The following is a 19741-nucleotide window of genomic DNA, read 5'->3' on the forward strand; positions in this document are numbered from 1 at the left end:
AAGGGGCCGCTGGTGTGGACTCGGTGCTGGCCAGCCCTGCCGCCTGCTCTCTGTGGGATGGGCTTCCCTGTCCGTCGCCCTCTGTCACTGTGACTTGTGCCGAGCCAGCCTCCGTGGGGTGACCCCGCCTCTCTGGGGAGTCCTCCCTTGAGGACTCTGCGAGCCTGGGAGTTAGCCCTTGGCTGCCCGGCTCTAGCCTGCCCGGCCCCCTGCAGCAGGCAGGCCTTCTCCCTGTGTGGCCTCACCCTCGAGGGGTCAGTGGGGGCCTGGCTATGACCTGTGAGACCGATGTCCAGCCAGGAGGAGGCTGTGGCTGTGGCTGGGACCACAGTGGATGGGCGGGGCCTTGTCTGTGGGGGTGGGGCCATGGCCTTGGGGTCAGGGTCGTGTCCATGGGCAGGGCCAGCTGTGGAGGGGGTGGGGGCGCATCTGGGGACGGGCCGTGGCTGCTGGGTGTGGTGGTGGCCGTGGGCAGTTTGCCACACCTGGTTCAGTTTGGCTTCTGCAGAGCCTTCTGCCCGGGGCCGGCATGGTGGTCAGAGCCAATGTTAAAAACCCCAGTTTCTGCACCTGAGTTTACAGTGTGGGACGCTGGTCCACCTGGGGGAGCTTTGGGGGGTGATTTGCCTAACCCTGTGTACAGAGAAGCTACAGAGCCCCTGGAACAGTGAGCTGAACCCCTCCCAGGCCCCCCGCCCTTCCTCTCCGGGAACGAGGCTGTCGTCCTGGTTCCCACCCCCGGGCAGCCAGCAGCGGCCAGTGTCCCGGGCCGTGGCCCCCAGTGCAGGGCTGGCCGGGCCTCTTACTGACCAGTCCCTTTTCTCTTCCTTATGCTTCCTAGTCTCATGGGAAAATGGTAAGCTCCGGCCCCATCACCCCGTTCTGGGGTGAAGGCCTGGGTGGGTGGCTTTGCCTCCCGCTCTGCCCCAGCCCTCCCGTGTCTCCCCCGTCTCTCTTGGCACAGGGGCGCACGCCTTCCGAACTGCCGCGCTCCTCTGGGAGCCCCGAGGGTGGGCGTCGAGGGAGTCGAGGCGCCCCAGGCCCCTCCCTTCCCAAGCCTCCCCACCCCCATGGGCTCGCTTGAGAGTGAATTTTTTTAGCCTCATATTTAGGAAGTGAAAGTGGGTGCGCCGGGGGCGTGGACGGGCTGGGTGGCCCCTGAACCCTTGCTCCCTGGGGACCCGCCCAAGGGGAGGGGGAGGGGACCCGGGACTTCTTGCTAGAGCGGTGCACACACGCACACACCCACTTGTGTGCACACTCAGACACAGATGCTTGTGAGTCACACGCTAGAGGCTGTACACACACATGTGCAAAGCTGGTACAGTGAGCGCACGTGCACCCACACGCCTGTGAGCCAACACCAGTGCAGGTACCCACACACGTGTGCAGAGCAGGGGCACACACGTATCCACACACGTGTGAGCCGACACCAGCGTAGGTACCTCCACACATGTGCAGGACAGGGGCACACGAGTACCCACATGCATGTGCGGAGCAGGGGCACACGTGTACCCACACGCATGTGCCCCTGGCATGCCCCGTGCGGCCAGTCAGCACCTTGCCCCCCTGCAGTGGTCCTACGGCTTCTACCTCATCCACCTGCAAGGGAAGCAGGGCTTCCAGCTCTTCTGCAAGACGGAGGACATGAAGCGGAAGTGGATGGAGCAGTTCGAGATGGCCATGTGAGTGCAGGCCGCGCCCGCGCTGGGTGGATGCGGCCCGGGGCTGCGCCCTCGCAGGGTGCTCCCCACGCCTGAGACTGCGGCCGTCCCACTGGCCCCAGGGGCACCGTGGCTGTCTCCCGGCCCTCTGGCAGGGCCCTTTTTCGGCCACCCCGTTCCACGGCTCTTGCTGCCCCCGCAGCTGAGTCCACTCCTGCCTGGCAGAGCCACAGTGGTCACAGCGGTGCCTGGGGCTCAGGGCTGCCCAGATTCTTGGGGCCTGCTGCCTGCTCCTCCCATCAACACTACAGGGCTGCTTTTGCAAAGTCCCCACATGTGGGGACCCCCGATGCATCAGGCCTCGTGGGCCCGTGTGGTGGGGTCCTGAGCGTGGGCACCTGGGTCCCGCCCGCGGCAGGGAGTGGGGCCTCCCCAAGTTTGCCCAGGGCTTTGGGCCCCCTTGAGTCTACTTGGGATACCGGGATGCTCCAAATCATCCAGACTGTCGGGGCCCCTGAGCTTCCTAGGGGAGTTGACCCCCTAGTCTGGCCGGGGTGTCCTGGCAGAGCCAGGCTGTGGGCCCGTGCGGCCCACACCCTGCAGTGGCTCCTGCAGTGGCATCCTGCTGGCCGCACGCCTGCCGCTGGAGTGGCTCAGGGGACCGGCTCTCCCTGCACCCAGGTCGAACATCAAGCCGGACAAAGCCAACGCCAACCACCACAGCTTCCAGATGCACTCGTTCGACAAGACCGCCAGCTGCAAAGCCTGTCGGATGTTCCTCAGGTGGGCCGGGCCTTGCACCGCCCCCCTTGGCCCCTGGCACCCCCAGCCCCAGCCTGGTGCGGGGTCCCAAGGACTGGGGAGGAGCCGTCATGGGCATTCCCGACCTGCTGGGTGTGTGGGCAGGCAGCAGGGCATGGCCATCCTGGGAGTGCCTGGGGCTCCTGTGTGGGGTGGCAGTGCCAGGCGAGGCTGTTCCAGGGCGGAGCTGGGCCCGGCTTCTGAGCGGGGCCCCAGGCTTTGAGGGGCCCGTCCCGTGGCCCTGGGCCCTGCCGAGGTTGTGCTCACCACCTGCCCTCTCTGCCGCCAGGGGCACCTTCTACCAGGGTTACCTGTGCACCAAGTGTGGTGTCGGGGCACACAAGGAATGTCTGGAAGTGACGCCTCCCTGCAAGATCAGTGAGTACCCCCAAGCGTCTCAGGCCCCGCCGGGCTCCCTGTCTCGGGTCTTGAGGCTGCAACTGCTCTTTCCCACCTCCTGGCCCTGGCCCGCCTCAGCGACTTCATGGGTGGGCAGGGCGTTCCCCTGAGGCTCGGAGCGGGAGGACGCCTGCTCCCTGCCCCGAGTGGGCACAAGCGTTCTGAGGTGGCCCGAGAATCAGCACCCGTCCGATCTTCCCACTGGAGGGGCATTGCGTGAGTTCTGGAAGGTTCTGAGCCGCCACAGACAGGGATGCCTTGGGGTGGGTCTAAGATGACCCCGGGTTTTCATCCTGAAGGCGCCAGGGCCACGTGCGCCAGGGGGGCAGCCCGACCCTCCGTGTGCCCCTGAGATGGCACTGTCCCGTGGTGTCCTGGGGGAGGTCAGTGTCTCGGGGCCCGGGCTCGCCCCGGCCGGCTGCACTCGTCGACCCCTGGGCCCCTGGCTGCGGCCGTTGCCTTTAACCTCCGGGCTGGCCCCAGGAGCCTGTGTCCCGCCCGGCCGTACCCCCGCTCAGAGCTGGGGTCAGGCTGCCATGCAGCAGGTCTCGCCTGACGGCCTGGGGCCCTGCCTCCCGGCCTCCTGCTGCCCAGAGAGCGTCCTGCAGGCCGCTCAGGCCTGGCCGAGTCCGCAGGGACGCGTGCGCACCGCCCCCTGGTGGCCGCCGGGCCTCGAGCTGCGCCCACGCCCGAGTCTCCCGGTGACGCGCCCGCCGTGGGGGTCGGAGGGAGGAAAAACCGAGCAGAAGAAATAGAGTAGCAGACCCCATCCCGTAAACTCGCCAAGAAATCCCCAGAGCGATATTTTGTTATATTTATTTTCACGTGTTCCTTTCTTTAAAATAAACTCCCCAGGCCTCGCTGTGGCCTAGGACTTAGTCTCGGGCGCGCACCACCACGGCTTGAGGTCGCCCCCGGCCAGGGAGCTGCCCGCAGGGCGCAGCAGACCCCGCCTGTCCCCCGCTGCTCCCCTCAGCAGTGTGTTCAGTAGGTCCTCCTGCTCTGCTCCCCACGCTGTCTCTGGTGAATCCTCTCTCTCCCCGCATCTCTGGCCTGCACCCCAGTTCTATGCAAAAAAGAAGATTAAAGATAAAATCAATATACCTGCTCTTTAAAAAAAAAGTAAATAAACTCCCTGCGTCGCCCCCCGCTTAGGAAATTCGTGCCTGTCACAGAGACCGCGGGAGATGTAGTGAGGAACGGGGCAGGGGGACGCTGCCCCCCGCCAGCGCCCCGCGCCCGGCTCCTCGGGGGTTGCTTTCGTCGTGATCTGCCGGGGCCTCGGCAGACGGGCGTCTCGTGGCTCTTGAGGCCGAGGTTGTCCCGGGCCTCTCCCTGTCCCGCCAGCCCCGTGGGTCCCATGTTACTGTCCCGGCTCCGCGGCGCTTTCCCGTTGGCGCTGTCCCTCCCTTGGCTGGGCTCCGCCTGGCGCAGTGGCTGCCCAGGCTGAGGGCTCAGGGGTGGCCTGGGCCCAGCTGGCCCGGAGAGATGCGGCTCCTCCCCGGGACGCCCTGGCCCAGGCAAAGCCTCGCAGCCGGGACCGGCCCCCGTCCCGCCGTGACGTCCGTCCCGCCAGCTGCTCCCTCTGAGCCGTCTGCAGCCATCTCCGGGCGACGTGTGGGGTCACGTCGGCCACGGTTGGCTGTGGTGGCCCCGGTGTGGCGGCAGCTGGCTGGGGCCAGCCTGGACCTGGGCCCTCCCCCTGGGCCGTCCCAGGCGCCGCGTCCTTCAGCGGCCACAGCCGTGTGTCTAAGCCCGGCTGGCGTGGTGGCGGCTCCCGTGCCCACGCTCCCTCTCGCCCGCCCGTGGCAGGCGTCACTAATCAACCGTGGGCAGCTCCCTTCCGTGCCGCTGGGGGAGGGGCCCATGCAGGAGAGCCTGCCTCCTGGCCCGGGAACCCCGGGGCAGAACTGGCCGTCGGGGTGGCGAGAGGCTTGCGTGCTGGAGTGTCCAAAACTGCAGCCCGCCCTGACCAGGCCGGCTCCTGCGCGGGTGGGTGGGCCGGGAGCGGGCCGGCGTCCCCCGTCACACCTCCCGTGTTTCCCTTACAGGCTCTCCCGCAGACGTGGTGAGTTCCCCAAACGGCTTACTCCTGCCCCTGCCCCCACTCAGCTGGTGTGCCCGCCCGGCCTTGTGTGGGGGACGGGGCCGGCACCAGCACGCCCCAGATGGGGACAACAGAGCCCAGGCTCGGGGCGGGGTGGCCAGGGTGGGCTTCCTGGAGGAGTTGGGCATCCCGGGGGGTGGGTGGATGCCCCAGGCTGTGGAGGTGGAGGGCACCTAGTGAATGGTACTGGGGGTCTGATGGGAAAGTGTCCCAAATGCCTGTGGGTGTCCGGCCCCTCCTCCCCAATTCCTGCCCGGACCTGCTGCCTGGGGCGTGGGGAGCAGGGCGTGTTGGCCTGGGCAGCCTCTCGTGCTGCCCCCTCATCACTGTCTGTCCTTGTCCTGCAGGACGCCTCCGGAGCGGGACCAGGTGAGTCTGCGGGACCCGGGCCCTCCCCGCTGCCATCCACGTGGTGCCCCTGGGAGCCCAGCCTGGGCCTGATGCCCTCCTCACTGCCCCCGCCAGTCCTGGCTCCTGGCCCCAGAGCCTGCGCCATCCCTGGCCCCAGGTGCCAGACACTTGTGATGACACGGCCCAGGCTGCGGGCAGAGTCCTCCCTGCCCGGGACGAGCACCGAGCTGCAGCCCGGAGACCCCGAGCAGAGGCCATCCCCGGCCTGCGCCGTCACTGCCCGCCTGGCGCTGAGGCACAGGAGCCAGCTGCGGAAAGTTCAGGGGTGCGGCGGCCTGCCCGGGCCCAGCCCCAGCTGCGCTAAACCTGTACCTCGTCTTGAAAAGCAGCGCGAACAGCCCCTGTGTGGCGGGACCCCGTTGGGAGCTGGCCTGGCATGTGTGGGCCCCCGGAGGCAGCCTGGGTTCCCCTAGGACTGGCCTGCAGGCTCTGGGGGTCCCAGCAGGCTCCCCTCTTTCAGCCCTAGGCTGCCCTGATCAGCTGAATGGCCTTGGGAGTTGCTGGGCCTTGCTGGCCCCGGTCTCTCTCCCAGGGGAGGCACAGCCCTCCACTGCTGCGCCCCCTGGTCTCGGGCAGGAGGGCGGTCAGAGCCCCGTGAGTCCAGGCCGGGCCAGGGATGCTGCTTCTGTCCGCAGCTCACTCAGGGACGTGGAGCTGTGGCGTCTCGGGAAGTCCAGGGAGGGGGGCAGGGCACACGGTGTGTCTGTGGCTTGGCAGTGGCCTCGCCCAGTCCCCCGAGGGGTCAGCACTGGGAGGGGAGCCGCCGGAAGAGTCACCCACGGCTCCGTCCTCCGCAGGTCCCAAGATGGTGGCCGTCCAGAATTACCATGGTAACCCCGCCCCCCCCGGGAAGCCGGTCCTGACCTTGCAGACGGGCGACGTGATCGAGCTCCTGAGAGGCGACCCCGAGTCTCAGTGGTGGGAGGTGGGTGCTGGGCCGGGGGCGAGGGCCTGGCTGGACCCCAGGCCGGGGCGGGCTTTGGGGAGAGGCCCCGGGTGGAGAGGAGTTAGCAAAGCCTCGGTTCCACCTGGGTGTGCACGCTGGGGGTCCGAGCCGAGCACTCCTGGGGGTGCTTGCTTTGATGTGATAGGAGCACAGCCCCTGGCGTCCCCACCCTGCTGAGATTGCACCCCATGGACCCCAACAGGCTGTGCCACCTCCCCCTGCCCTGCCCTGGCTGAGGCTGCCAGGCCCAAGCTCTACACAGTGACTGGGTCCCAGCACTCCCCAGACCCCCTGGCCAGGGAGGCGGAGGCGGGCGCAGGCCACGTGACGATGGCTCGCGCCTGAGCTGTGAAACTCCCTGTCCAGTTGCGAGGCCCCGAAGCGGAGCCCTTCAGAGCCCACCCCGCCAGCTCTGAGCAGGGAGCGAGGCCACGGGGTCGGCTCAGCACTGGCCTTGGGAGCGTGGCCAGCAGGGAGCCAGGGCGCCTCCTGCCAGCGAGGTTGTGTGGGCAGCACCCCCGCCAGACCCACGGGGTGCCCCAGACAGGGCTTTGCGTGGCTGGAGGTTCTGGGGTGCAGGAGATCTGCCCTTCAGCCTCCCACACACATGACCCCCCACCCCCCTCCCAGGGTATGGTGGGGCTGTCGGTTTTGGGGTGTTGTGGCTTTGCTAGCGTGAGCCCTGCCTGGAGGGCGGGGGTCATCCAGGCAGCGGGGCAGGGATAGCCATGGGGGGCCTGGATGGCCCGGTGCCCTTGCGGTGGGGGACGGCGGCCAGAGAGGTGGTGCCTGGCTCGGCTTTCTCACCCGTGAAGTGGGGGCGCCCTCGCACGGCCTGCCCCAAGGGTTGCGAGGCCCGCAGGGAGGTGATGCTCCTTGTCTTGCCCCTGTCCGTAGGGTAGGCGGGCACACCGCCCTCAGCACCGCCCCGCAGGCCCTGAGCATCTTTCTGCCTCCAGGGTCGGCTGGTGCAGACCAGGAAGTCGGGCTACTTCCCCAGCGCGTCCGTGAAGCCCTGCCCGGCAGATGGACGGGTGAGTGCCTCCCCGCGGGGCTCTGGCGTGGGCCGGGGTCCAGCTCCCAGCCTTGTCCTCCGGCTTGGGGGCCACTGGTGACCCGGCTGTGCCTGGAGGGGCGGGGCCTCCTGCTCCAAGCCCTGCCCGCCGGCTGTGGCTTCATGGGGTTAAAGGCCTGAACCCGGCGTCTCTGCCACGGTGGATGGACTCTGAGTCTTCTCAGACCACTGGACGGCCCCTGGGAGGAGACGCCCCAGACGTCAGGGGTCCTAGCTGGGCCCGCTGGTGTAGGAGGCGCAGGACTCCTGGAACTGAGTGGCGGGGGGGCAGAAGGGGTGGGGCCGTCAGCCTAGAATAAGTGGAACCACCCCCCTCACCCCCACCCAAAAAGCACTAAAGGTGAACAAATGAAACTTGCAGAGAAGCAGCAGGAGATGTCCCGTCCCAGCAGCCCCCATCCCCATCGCCCGTCAGACCCTCTCTACCCCCCTCCCCACACCCCTCGGCCTGGGGGTGGAGCCAGTGTGAGAACACAGGTCTCTGCTCTGGCTCTGCTGACAGGGACCGGCCTGCAGAGGAGGAAGTGCCTCTCTAGCACCCTGTGGGCCTGGGCCTCAGTTTCCCCACCTGCGTGGTGAACGGGGTGGGAGAGACAGCTTGGGGCTCCGTGGCCTGGTCTGAGGAGGCCGGGGGTCTGGAGACTGCATGGCTGGCTTGTGTGTGGCCACCGCCTGGATACCCCGAGGTTGTATGGGCTGGGGGGTGGGGCCCCCAGCTGCCTGCGTGCTCTGGCCATGGCTAAGAAATGCCTGCACGTCTGTCCCCGTCCCTGGGCTCCCGGCCTGCCGGCCGCTGCTCACCATCCACTCAGTCACTGTTCGCCCCACGGAGCGGGCCCGGGCAGTGAGTCCACCCGTTGCTCGCAGCTCTGTCCAGCGGCTCCCAGCTGGTCCAGATGTCCCGGGGCTGGTGCTGGCCCCGAGGGTCAGCTCGCTGACGACAGGACCCTCTGTGGACAGCCCCTGGGGGATGTTAACCGGGTTTCTCTCCTGCCAGCCGCCCATCAGCCGGCCGCCATCCCGGGAGATCGACTACACGGCCTACCCGTGGTGAGTGGGGGGCAGCCCCCTCTGCTGCCCCTGGGCCCCCCGGAGCCAGGCCGCCGTGTCCCCGTCCCTAGCGCAGCATCAGGCTGGCACGTTTGGGGTCCTGTCCTGCATGAGGGCATCATGGCGTGGGTATATAAGGGGGCGTGTTCAAGGCCCTCCTTCGGGGCTCACTGAGCAGCGAGGCTGCCTGGGCTCAGCCTGGGTGACATGGTCATGGGCACGTCAGCCTCAGGGCCTGCTCCCACGCTCTGGCCATCCGGCTGCCTGCAGGAAGGCGATGGCCCTGGGGACAGTAGCTCCTTGTGAGGGGTAACCGCTTCCCGAGCGCCTTGGGGTTTTCCGCTTGGGGCTCGTCCCTGAGGCCGCTCTGGGGCCTGCGCCCTTGTGACTGGCGCCTGGGCTCGCCGCTCAGCGGTGCCGTCCCAGCTGGAGGCGCCGGTGCTCGGGTCGGAGGCAGGTCACCAGACCTGCAGCTTTCTGGTGCTGGAGCACCAGCCGGCGCCGGGCCTGCCAGCGTGGACTCCAGCCGGGCCGCCCAGTACTTACAACAGGGGCCTCCGAGCCGATAGGGCAGGGGCGCCCCCACTGCCCGGGATGGCTGCGTTTCAGTGGGGTGCCGGGGAAGCTTGGTCTGCCCGAAAGTCTTCCATGCAGACGCTGGCAGGCTGCAGTTAGGGGGCGCGCCTGCCCACTTTCTAGTTATCCCTGCTTTTCAAATAGCGAAACTATCTTATAAAGGAAATTGGATCAAATGCCCTAACGACACTGCCTCTTGCGGGCCCAGGGTTCTGGGCACAACACCCCTCCCTTGACTGGCTGAGGCCTGGCGTCCGTGTCCCTCCTCCACCATCTTACCTGAGGCTCATGGCAGTCCCAGCCCAGGCTCCTCTGCACCTGTGCCCCCCGCCACCCCTTAGGAACAGGCTGTTTTCCTGATTGCCCGTGGTGCAGCTCAGCAGCCTGCATCCTGGGGTGCCCTGGCCTCGTTCCCCGCCCCTGAAGGGCTGTCCCCGCTGTAGGTTCGCAGGCAGCATGGAGCGGCAGCAGACGGACAACCTGCTCAAGTCCCACGCCAGCGGGACCTACCTGATCCGGGAGCGGCCAGCCGAGGCCGAGCGCTTTGCCATCAGCATCAAGTACGTGGCAGCCTGGGGCTTCAGCTGAGCCCTCCGAAGCGCCCAGCCACCCCCTCCCGGTCCTGGGCTCGTGGGGTTGGAGGTAGCTGTGGGGTGCACTGACCCAACAAGGGCGGCAGTGGGTCCACAGCCCAGGACAGGTGGGCTTGACCCCAGCCCAGTGGCCCTGCCCCAGCTGCCCGGGACCAGGCCCTGGACATCTGCAGTGTTTCGGCCCTGGAGCTCCTGGCTGTGGGCAACGAGAACCAGTAGATGCTGACAAGGACCTTTCTGTGGGTGCAGGGGCCCCCAGCCCTTAGGGCACAGCATGGGCCTGGCACACAGCCAGCATCCAGCTTCCTCTGCATCTGCACCCCAGCAGCAGGGTGCACACCCGGGCCCAGCATATGCAGTGGGCAGCATGCCTGTGCGTGTGTGCCCCTGCCTGGGTGTGCGGGAATCTTCTCCCTTGTTCCAAATCACTGGGGAGAGCTGCAGATGGGCATCCCCTGGCCCCCTGACCCTAGGTCAGGGTTCCACAGTGTGGAATGGCTGCTGAGGGACCCCAGGGTAGCAGTGGTAGAGGTCAGTATCTGCGGAACTAGGAGAGCCCCCAAGTGGACTGCCAGGGGCCCCACGGGTGCCTTGGAACAAATGCAACAGCTGCAAAATACAAAGAAGTCCAACAAGACAATGATGAATGTCCAGCAAGAGGTCAGCTAGGCGTGATCCGGTCACCTGGTCCACAGGACCTGCTCTTGTGCCTGCCACGGGTGGCGGGAGCACGTGAGGTGTCTCAGTGGGGGGTGGGCCCTCCACAGTGACAACTTGGGGGAAGAGTGGGGTGCAGAGCATGGAGGAACGTCTGTGGCAGAGACTGGTGGTCAGCGCCATGCAATGGAGGGACAGAAATGTCGCTGGCCTGATCGGAGCTCACAGATGGCCCCTGTGCCCTGGTCTGCGGGGCTGTCCAGGGAGCTGACGACCTTGCCCCCAAGGGGCTGGGGTGGGGTGAGCACCTTCACAGCTTCTTTAAATCCAGGAGGGACGGAGGTTTCCACGGGCTGACAGGAGTGGAGGCGGCCAGCCAGCTTTCATTTGCTTGTCGACTGCTTTTTCCACTGACTGAGGGCCAGCTGTCAAACCAACCTTGCATTCCAGGAACTCGCCATTAGCCTGGGACGCGAGTCTTTTCACATGTTCAGCTTGCACAGGGGTGTAGGGAAGAGGTGCTGTGTGTGGATACGCTGAGCCCTGTGTCGGTGGCCATGAGGGACCAGGGACTACCCTTTCTCGTGATGTCTTTGGCTTTGGTGTAGGCCGGTGGGGGGTGAGGGGAGGGCAGTATTGAGGAGAACGTGCTTCCCTCAGGTTGCACCGGGATGGAGATTAGCTGGAGACATGAGGACAGGGCGGGTCGTGAGCATGGCGGGAGGGTGGCCTCCTGCGCAGAGGGTCAGCTGGGTGGGCTGTGCTGGGCATGTCTGTGGAGGAGCCGGGCAGCCAGCGGCTGGAACGGAAGGTGCAGAGGCAGGACGCATGTAGGAGCCGCTTCCCAGGGCCTGGTGGGCCAGGGCCAGACTCTGCCTCACCCCGAGCTGTGAAGGCCTCTCCAGTGACGGGGAGACAGGGCAGGCAGATAAGCAGGGGCCGGGGCTTGGCTGGCGTAGCCGCAGGGAGGCATGGGCCGAGGGGCAGGGGGCGTGGGCCGAGAGGCAGGGGGCAGCGTGGCCGCGTTGTGACTGCTGCCCGTGCGCCCTGCCCAGGTTCAACGATGAGGTGAAGCACATCAAGGTGGTGGAGAAGGACAGCTGGATCCACATCACGGAGGCCAAGAAGTTTGAAAGCCTCTTGGTAGGTGACCCCGTGGCTCAGGCCTCCCCCGGCCACCCTGGGGAGGGGCAGTCCGTGCACCCCACTCCTGGCTGGTGGAGGGTCAAAATCTGGGCAGGGGCCCCTCTCCCCCAGCCTTGGGGAGTCCAGGGCCAGGGGTGCCGCCCTTAGGGCAGGTAGGGCTTCCGTGCTGGCCCCGTCGGGACTTCTGTTCCTCCTCCCTCCCGAAGGGTCAGGTGGACTGGCCGTGGTGGACAGCGAGGGGTGGGCACAGCCCCCAGCCTGGCCCCCCAGCCACACTCGCCCTAGTCCTCCTACAGCATCAGAAACAGACCCAAGAGGCCCCGTCGGGCCTGACAGTGTTGCCCCCCACGGCCCGCCCCCCCACGCCCCAGCCTCACCAGAGTGGGTGGAAGGCACCGTCCTCCTTAGGGCCATTTTGATTGGACCTGCTGCTCCTCCCCCCTTGCGGGGCTGCCCTGCTCTTCGCCCTTCTGGGCTGCGGCCGTGGAAAGGCACAAAGTAAAACAAAGTGTCCGCAATCCCTAACACCCCTCAAAGAAGACACCCATATTAGCAACTTAGGTGAGTCCTGACCACTGTGGGCGAGGGTAGCCTGCCCGGGCTGCCCTGTCCAGCTGCTGGCGCCTGTCTGGCCACATCCTGTTACTTCTAGAAGCACTTCCCTGGTGTTGGCACGGATCCCCGTTTTCCCCACCATGAGGCGCTTTGCACTGTGCTTCCCTGCCTGTCAGGCTGCCCATCCCTCCATCTTTTTTCTCTACAAAGGCTGGGGAGCGAAATGACCCGGTCAGAGGTCGTCGTGATACTGACCACCTACCTGGGGTGGGTGCTTGGAGGGGAAGGGGAGATGGAAGAGGGAGGGAGTCTTCGGGGCAAGACAAGTCTCCCAGGTGAACCTGAGGAGGTAGGAGAGGGTGGCCATAGCACTGGAGGCCTGCCTGGAGGTGGTGGCGGTGACCAGCGAGCGCATGCATCCTGCAGGAGTTGGTGGAGTACTACCAGTGCCACTCGCTCAAGGAGAGCTTCAAGCAGCTGGACACCACTCTCAAGTACCCCTACAAGTCCAGGGAGCGTGCAGCCTCCAGGGCCTCCAGCCGGTCCCCAGGTAATGCCCAGCAGTGCTCACCTGGAGGGTCCACTCCCACCTGCTGCCTGCCTGCCCTTGGGAGAGGCTTTCTGTGGGTCGCACTGACCTAGGCCCAGAACCCCATCCTGGTTCCCAACCACCCCCACCTGCATGGCCCAGCCCCCCAGCCCTCCTAAGCTCCCTCCCAGCCCGGCTGCCATGGTGGCCCAGGTGGGGAGTGCCAGCTCTGAATCGCTGCTTCGAGTCTCCCTGGCCGGGAGGTCAGTGTGAGGACAGAAGAGGCACCCATCCCCCACTCCCTCAAGGCTGCTTGGACTTGGGGACGGGGCCGGGGTGGGCTCCAGCCTGCGGGGCTAGCGGCACGGTCCTTGGGCCGGGCGGGGCAGCGGGTGGGTGATGGGTCCGTGGAGAGTACCGCGCATGCCCGCGGGAGGAGGTAGCCCATGTGCCGTGGGGAGCCCCAGGCGACACGAGGCCCACAGGTCCCCAGGTGGGCATCTGGCGTGTCCACCCCTCCGCACCGCGAGGCCCGGATGCCCCGCAGCCCCGCTCACTGGCTCTCTCACCTCTTTGCAGCTTCCTGTGCTTCCTACAACTTTTCTTTTCTCAGTCCTCAGGGCCTCAGCTTTGCTCCTCAGGGCTCCTCCGCTCCCTTCTGGTCAGGTACCGCTGCTGCCCAGGGCGTGGGGGGCCTGTGCCGGCCACCTGGCTGGGCCCGGCACGGGCTGCCCACTGGCCCGCGAGCCCTGCCCGGAAGTTTCCCGGCTGCCCGCAGCCTGTGGGGGCTGGGGGAGGAGGTGGCTCCGCGGGCGGGGTGGGGGCTGCTGGCACCAGAGGACACAGCCGCTTGGCGCTGCTCTGCCCGCCCCGCTGTGACTGCTCCGACACCTCGCCCGTGGCTGCTCCCCAGCCTCGCCAGCCGCCGTCCCTCGTGGCGCGTGGAGAGCTTTGCCTCTGGCAGTGGCAGCGCCGGGTGGCCGCCCTCAGGGTGAAGGCGGGAGCAAGTTAGGCGGCCCTGCTCGGGACTCCGAGGACGGTCGTGGGCCTCGGGTGCAGGGGACAGGGACGTGGCCTGGCCACACGGCCCCCCACGGCCAGAGCCACAGCCCTGGTGCCGTGTCCCTTCCTCCCCGCCATCGTCCCTGGTCGTTCCGGGCTTCGGGCCGAGCTGGTCCAGGTTTCTGGTTTGGCTTGGGGTGCTGGGATTCGGGCAGAAGGGAAATCGTGTCCTGCAGCCTGGGGTCTGGCGCCAGGCCAGGAGCTGGCCACAGGATGCCTGGGCACCAGCACACGGGGAGGCCCCCAGGAGCTGCGGTGGTCAGAGCCTCCACTGGGAGCCTGGAGAGGTCACATGCCCAGACGTGGGCACCCACAGAGGAGCGAGGGGCCCTGGGACTGGAGCCCGTCGGTCCCTCCGGAACCTATCCGCCGATGGTTCTCCTCGCTGGGCACAGGGCTGGGCACTGGGAAGGGGCACGGCTGGGCCTCTGGCCCCTAACCCGGCCCCCGGGTGACGCTGCCCATCTCCCCAGCAGTGTTCACGCCCCGCGTCATCGGCACGGCCGTGGCCAGGTACAACTTTGCCGCCCGGGACATGCGGGAGCTCTCACTGCGGGAGGGGGACGTGGTGAGGATCTACAGCCGCATCGGCGGGGACCAGGGCTGGTGGAAGGGCGAGACGAACGGACGGGTGAGTGGCGGGCCCTGCCCCAACCCCCTGTGCCAGGACCCCTGACCCTGCTCAGGAGGCTGAGTGCCCAGGGAACACTGGCTGCAGGCACTGACCTGGAGCCGAAGGGCACGCAGCAAGGAGACAGCCCCCAGCTGCATCTGCTCCCCTCCCGGCTGACCTGGTGTCCGTGCTCGGTCCCACCCGTGGCCCTTCATGGTCGCTGCAGGGGCGGCTGTTGCTGCTGTCTGCACACTTGCGTGGCCCTGAGTCCTCTGCAGCGGGGAGGCTGGAGGACCTGGGCGTCTGAACTAGGCTCCTCTACCATTTCCAAAGACCCCCGCTTATGTCCAACTGTGGGGCTGCAGCCAGCCACAGGTAGGTACCAGGCTGCGCAGGTTCAGCCTTTGGGTCTCTGTGCTGGTGTCCAGCTGTGGCCGGCACTGCTGGCCCCCCACTGCCAGGTGGCAGGAGCTGTGCTGCCTCCAGGTAGCAGCTTGATTGTCCTTGGGTGGCCTCAGGTCTGATCCACTTTCCATCCCACAACCCTTCAGAAGCCTGAGGCCCCTGGGTCCTAGACAGCCATGCTGGAGGGCCCAGACCACTAGCACTAAGTGTTCTGGGGGCTCTAGCTCCGGGGGCACCGGGCATGCTGAATCAGCACAGCCCTGGCCCCTGTCTGTGTCCTGAGATGAGCTGATTTCCCAAGGGATTCCCACACAGTGCTCAGCATTGGAGCATCTCTGGCTGCTCCTGCTGCCTTGACTGTGTTATCTTCTGAAACGTCTTTCTCTGGCAGCCATAAAGCCGACTTTACCAGTTATCAGAACGCCACTAGGGCTTTTTGGTTAGGGTAGTGTTTTGTGTGGTGTGTGTTTTTCCTCTCGTATTTCAGCTTTTCTTTGTTCTTATATTTAAAGTAGGTGTAAGACAAAATCTCAAGAGGCAGATTTTGCAAGTCCATCTACCTGACAGGCTTTGCCATTTTAAGGGCGTTTGTAGTCCATTTACGTTTAATGAAATGACTGAGCTTTTCTTGGTGCATGTTTACTTTCTTTTTATCACATCTATTTTTCTTTTTTTTTACCTTTGTTGCTTACTTTTGGATTAATCAATATTTTTTTCCATTCCGCTTCCCCCCTCCCTCCCTGCCTGATCGATTTGTTAGTGACTTGTGTTATCTGTTGTTTAACGGTGGCCTCAGAGGTGACAATGTGGCCTTGACTTCTGGGAAATCACCTTGAATTAGTACTTTTTCGCTGCTGCTCAGACAAGGCAAGGACCTTACAGCCTGGGATTCGGTTTATTTATCTCCCAACTTTTGTCGTGGATCTTAATTCTACAAAATTTTTCACCTTATTAGATGTTGTTTGTCCTCAGTTTCACTCTAACGTGCTTGGGTGTGGTTTGTCCTGACTTCATTCTTCCTGAGACATTGGAATCTCTGGACCTGTGGCCTCATGTCCTTTGTCAGCCAGTGCTTGAGGCAGCTCCCCTGCTCCATCCGGGCTCCATCCGCATGCTGGCAGGCCTCTTCCCTGGGGCCGGCCTTATGTTTTCCACGCATCCCCTCTGTCCATTGGCCTGCCTGCCGGCTTCTCAATCTCGAATGCTCTTTCCAGTCTGCTGTTAAGTCTTCGGAGTTGATTTCAGTTCTCTGGCAAAATATTCTGCCTTCCTCACTTTTCTGAAACATACAAATTAGAGTTTATAATTCCTGACGGGTGACAGGAATCTGGAGCAACAAGGCTGGCTTTTGTTGTCTGTTTTCTCTTAGTCTCTGTCCCTTGGTCCTGACTGAAGGTCGAGCTTGAGTGGGAAACACCACAGAAGCCCTGGGTGATGTTATTTTCTGCTGATGGCTGTTGGGTGGTGGAGGGGTCGTCTTAAATTGCTCAGGGCTGGTGCACTGGGGATTGCTCCGCTGGGGCCCCCTGGCCTCCACAGCCTCAGTAGGGCAGGCCTGGCATGGAATTTCGGACTTGCCAAGCCTCCCCCATTTCCACAAGCCTCTGCTTATCCTCATAGGTGCACATATGCACACAGATGTATACACACTCGCACATGTACACATGCATGCACACAGATGACACACACTGATGTACACAGGTGTGTGCACTCAGCCTGCACACATGTGCACAGGTGTGTACACACATGTGCCTGCACACACAGAAGCGTGCACACATGCACAGGCACACCCACGTGCACCCACATGACCCTGCCTTCTTTTTCAGATCGGCTGGTTTCCTTCCACGTATGTAGAAGAGGAGGGCGTCCAGTGACCGCGTGGACTGGCCCTGGCTCACTCCCGCCCTGGAGCCTGTGCTCCACACCTCAGAGGGACATGCCCGCCAGCCTCATCGCGGCAGCCGTGGGGGTGGAAGGGCGTTCAGAACCCTGCGGCTCGCCCCCGTAGCCCGTCCCGGGCCTGTCCTGGGCACGCTGCTTGTACATAGAGGGACGCTCAGCCAGCCCGGCCGCCGGTCCAAGCCAGGCCCTGGGTGGGGCTGAGGCAGGAGCTCACTGCCCTTGGAGCCTCACCTGACGGCAGATGCCGTCCCGGGGAGGGCTGGGAAGCAGCGGGGCCGCCCCTGCCTTTTCTGCTCAGCTCTGGACTCTCAGCTACCCGCTTCCTGCTGCTCCCGGGGGAGGCCGTCCGTGCCCTCCGCTGCCTGGCCGAGCTCGGCCAGCGCAGAGGGGAGCGTTGCCAGGTCCTGCCAGGCCCCTCGGCTCCCTCCAGCCCCCACATGGGGCTGTGCAGCCACCCAGGGCAGGGCCGCTCCCTTGGGAGCCTTAGGAACCATGAAGCTGCCGCCCTGCCCGTCGATGGTACTGTCTTTGCCCTGTGTCCAGAGCGTGTCTGTCCTGCCTGCTGCAGTCAATGCATCGTGTCTACGCCCTGATCCCAGTGGGTGGGAGGAAAACAGGGCTCCCCTCACTGGATCCCTGCTGCTCACACCGTCTCCTGAGGAGGCCCCGGTGCTGCACCCAGGTGGCGCCCCGGGTCTCCTGTGTCCTGGGGGCCCCTGCGGGGTCTCCGAGACCACCTTTGCACAGAAGGTCGGTGCCAGGTCTCCGTCCGTGGCTCTTGCAGCCAGCTGGAAACAAGAGTTCTTGAGGGAGCCCTCCGCCCCCCGGGGGCCCTCCGGCCTTGCCTCTGCCTGCCGTGGCCAGTCCTGCCTCGGCCCGACGCGGCATGAGAGCCGGTGGCGCCGTCTCCCTCCAAGCTCGTGCCAAAGCTACTGCTGACACGGGGGCTTCTTGCGCCCTCGCCCGGGCAGCCCTGTGCAGGAGGTGGCCGGGGGCCTCAGAGGTCCGCGTTTCGCTTCCATGCTCGCTCGTGCTCCTGGCGTCCGGCCAGGGAGGACCTTGTTGGGGGCCCAGGAGGCTGGAGAAGTGAGGCTGGGCAGGGCCACGTTTGGGGGCGGTGGGCCACGGGGGAGTGCAGGGGTGTCTGGAGAGAGCCCGGAGCCCCGCTTGGAGGGAGACCCCGCCCTGCCGTCCGCCTGGTTTTGTTTCTGTTCTTGTTGGGGGTTTTGTCTTGGGTTTGGCGTGTTTGCTTTTTCGGGGGAGAAAAGCGCGTCGTCGCTTCACCCCAAGCTCCCGCTGCCTGTGCACAAGGAGGGCGAGGCTCGTGCCGGCCAAGCAGGGTGCGCAGCGGGGGCCTCGCGGGGCGAGCGCCGGCGCTACGGGGACAGGCAGGGACGCGGCCCGGGTTGTGAATGTTATGCTTTCCTTCTGTTTGTTTTGAAACTCCCATTCGGTTGGGTTTGTTTGCACTGCACGAGCAGGAGGGAGGAGCTGGGTGGGGGTGGTTCGCAGGAGGCGGGGCGCCCACTGGGCGGGCTTCGGCCCCGGGCGAGATTAGCTGTGAACACTTGGGAGCCGCCGCATGCGAGTCGGGGGATCCGAGGGTCCCGCCGCGGTGGCGACCCCAGTGGGACACAAACTGTACATTTGCCAATGGGTTTTTCAGACCATGGTTTCTACTGCAAATAAACCTGAGTTCTTTTCTGCAGGAGTCTCTGGCCCTTCCTGCCGGGGAGGCGCGGGCAGGAGGGGAGCGGAGTCCTGTCTGTGAAGCACAGTCCACCCCACCGGGAAGGCTGGCGGGCCGGGGGTGGTGGGCTGGTCGGACACAGGCCTTGGCGTGGCCCGGCCTCGGGAGGGGGCCGAGGGCCTGGAGGAGATCCTGAGGGGGAGGTCGCGGCACCTGGCACCCACGCAGGACCCTCCAGCAGCCCCGGCGGGAATCGGGCCTCAGCCCTGTGGGCTCACCGCCGTCACCAGAAATGGCTCACTAAAATTTCCTAACGTTTCTGGAATGGGCCTCCACGCGTTGGGAAGATTTGGTTGTTCACATCAGGGCTCGTGGCCCATCAGGGGCCCAAGAGGAGGGCTCCGTTTCCCAAGGTGCTGCTCTCTGGATTGTCTAAATTTGCAGAGGCGACGCTTGTGGCCACAGAGGGGAAGGGCCCGGCGAGCCAGGTGTTCAGCTGCACATACAGCAGGTCACTGGCACCCCCGGCCAGGGCTGTTTGATCCTGAAACCACCAGTTGATACTGGGAGTGAAGTTTCCTTGTGGGGGGCAGAAACAAAAGTGTCAAAACAAGTAGGAAACGGTGGGAGAGAACAGCTTTATGGGGGGAGCACCCCCACTCTGAGTGGGACGTGCTGATGACCCAGGGTGGCCAGACAAGTGGCCGGATCAGTGGCTTCCATGTGGAATGTTAGGTTAGAAAACTAGAGTAATTCAGCATCACTCGTGAGAATATATGCACGACACCCCAAAACTTAGGCCATTTTTTTATGTTCATGATAGGAACAGCTAAGTGATAAAACCTTTATGCCCAATATTATGATCAGAAGGTTGTTCTTCTGCCAATTTCTAATTAAAGAATCTGCTACAAGTTCAGGCGAAAGAGCCTGGTTCATTTGAGTTTCCCACACTTACACACTTATGTTTCTGAGTGCACCAACATAAATGTCTTCTGCAAAATGCTAACTTCAGCAAAAATGCGAAACACTCTATCTTTCAGAAATGGAATCTCCAAAGCAAGGGGTTCCCCTCCCCTGCCCAATTTTTTCTCAGGGTTATTTTCTCACAGCCCTTTTGTAGCAAGGAAGTTGAAATCACAATGGATGGTTGAGCCTCAGATGAGACACAGAGAAGGACTTTGGGAACTGGAAGACAGCTCTGCTGACACCCCCCTGGATGTGGGGTTTAGACATGGGGGTGGGTGAGAAGGTGCCACATGCATGCGTTCAAGTCCAGACAGATCGCAGGAGGAGAGGATGTCGGGAGGGAAGAGGCACCGTGTGACGAAATCTGGCTGGCCTTCCAGAGCTAATAAGATCACAGTCCAGAGGGCCACGATCCCAAAGAGTCCCTGAGGGTAAAGAAATGCAAGTCTGGAACCACCGTAGTGAAGCCTGATGCTGAAGTAATGAGATCTTGGAAACAACCAGCGGGCACAGGAAGGTGCTTTTTAATGAAACTGCAACTATGGAATGGTTTTGTAGCAGCAATAATGGGGTCCAGAGACAGCAGAATAGTAT

At 64.5% G+C, this 19741-nt stretch overlaps 1 protein-coding gene across 3 annotated transcripts in view; it reads left to right on the forward strand.

Annotated features, from left to right (window-relative positions):
* The window catches only part of VAV2 (vav guanine nucleotide exchange factor 2), an 86171-nt gene extending 67861 nt beyond the window's left edge, over positions 1-18310 (forward strand). Inside the window, exons 15-28 of one of the 3 annotated variants that reach the window (XM_037492920.2) lie at positions 1576-1685; positions 2346-2447; positions 2755-2843; positions 4916-4932; positions 5319-5340; positions 6180-6307; positions 7288-7362; positions 8401-8453; positions 9473-9589; positions 11335-11422; positions 12407-12530; positions 13089-13175; positions 14045-14202; positions 16416-18310. In XM_037492920.2, coding sequence (XP_037348817.1) covers positions 1576-1685; positions 2346-2447; positions 2755-2843; positions 4916-4932; positions 5319-5340; positions 6180-6307; positions 7288-7362; positions 8401-8453; positions 9473-9589; positions 11335-11422; positions 12407-12530; positions 13089-13175; positions 14045-14202; positions 16416-16463 — 1218 coding nt within the window. In that variant the 3' untranslated portion in view covers positions 16464-18310. The remainder of the gene's footprint in view (positions 1-1575; positions 1686-2345; positions 2448-2754; positions 2844-4915; positions 4933-5318; positions 5341-6179; positions 6308-7287; positions 7363-8400; positions 8454-9472; positions 9590-11334; positions 11423-12406; positions 12531-13088; positions 13176-14044; positions 14203-16415) is intronic. The other 2 variants (XM_037492922.2, XM_037492923.2) reach the window with 2 other exon arrangements.
* The last annotated feature ends 1431 nt before the right edge of the window (positions 18311-19741 follow it).

Source organism: Talpa occidentalis, unplaced genomic scaffold (assembly GCF_014898055.3).
Source record: "Talpa occidentalis isolate TD23 unplaced genomic scaffold, MPIMG_talOcc4v2.1 talOcc4.7, whole genome shotgun sequence".
NCBI classification, from domain to species: domain Eukaryota; kingdom Metazoa; phylum Chordata; class Mammalia; order Eulipotyphla; family Talpidae; genus Talpa; species Talpa occidentalis.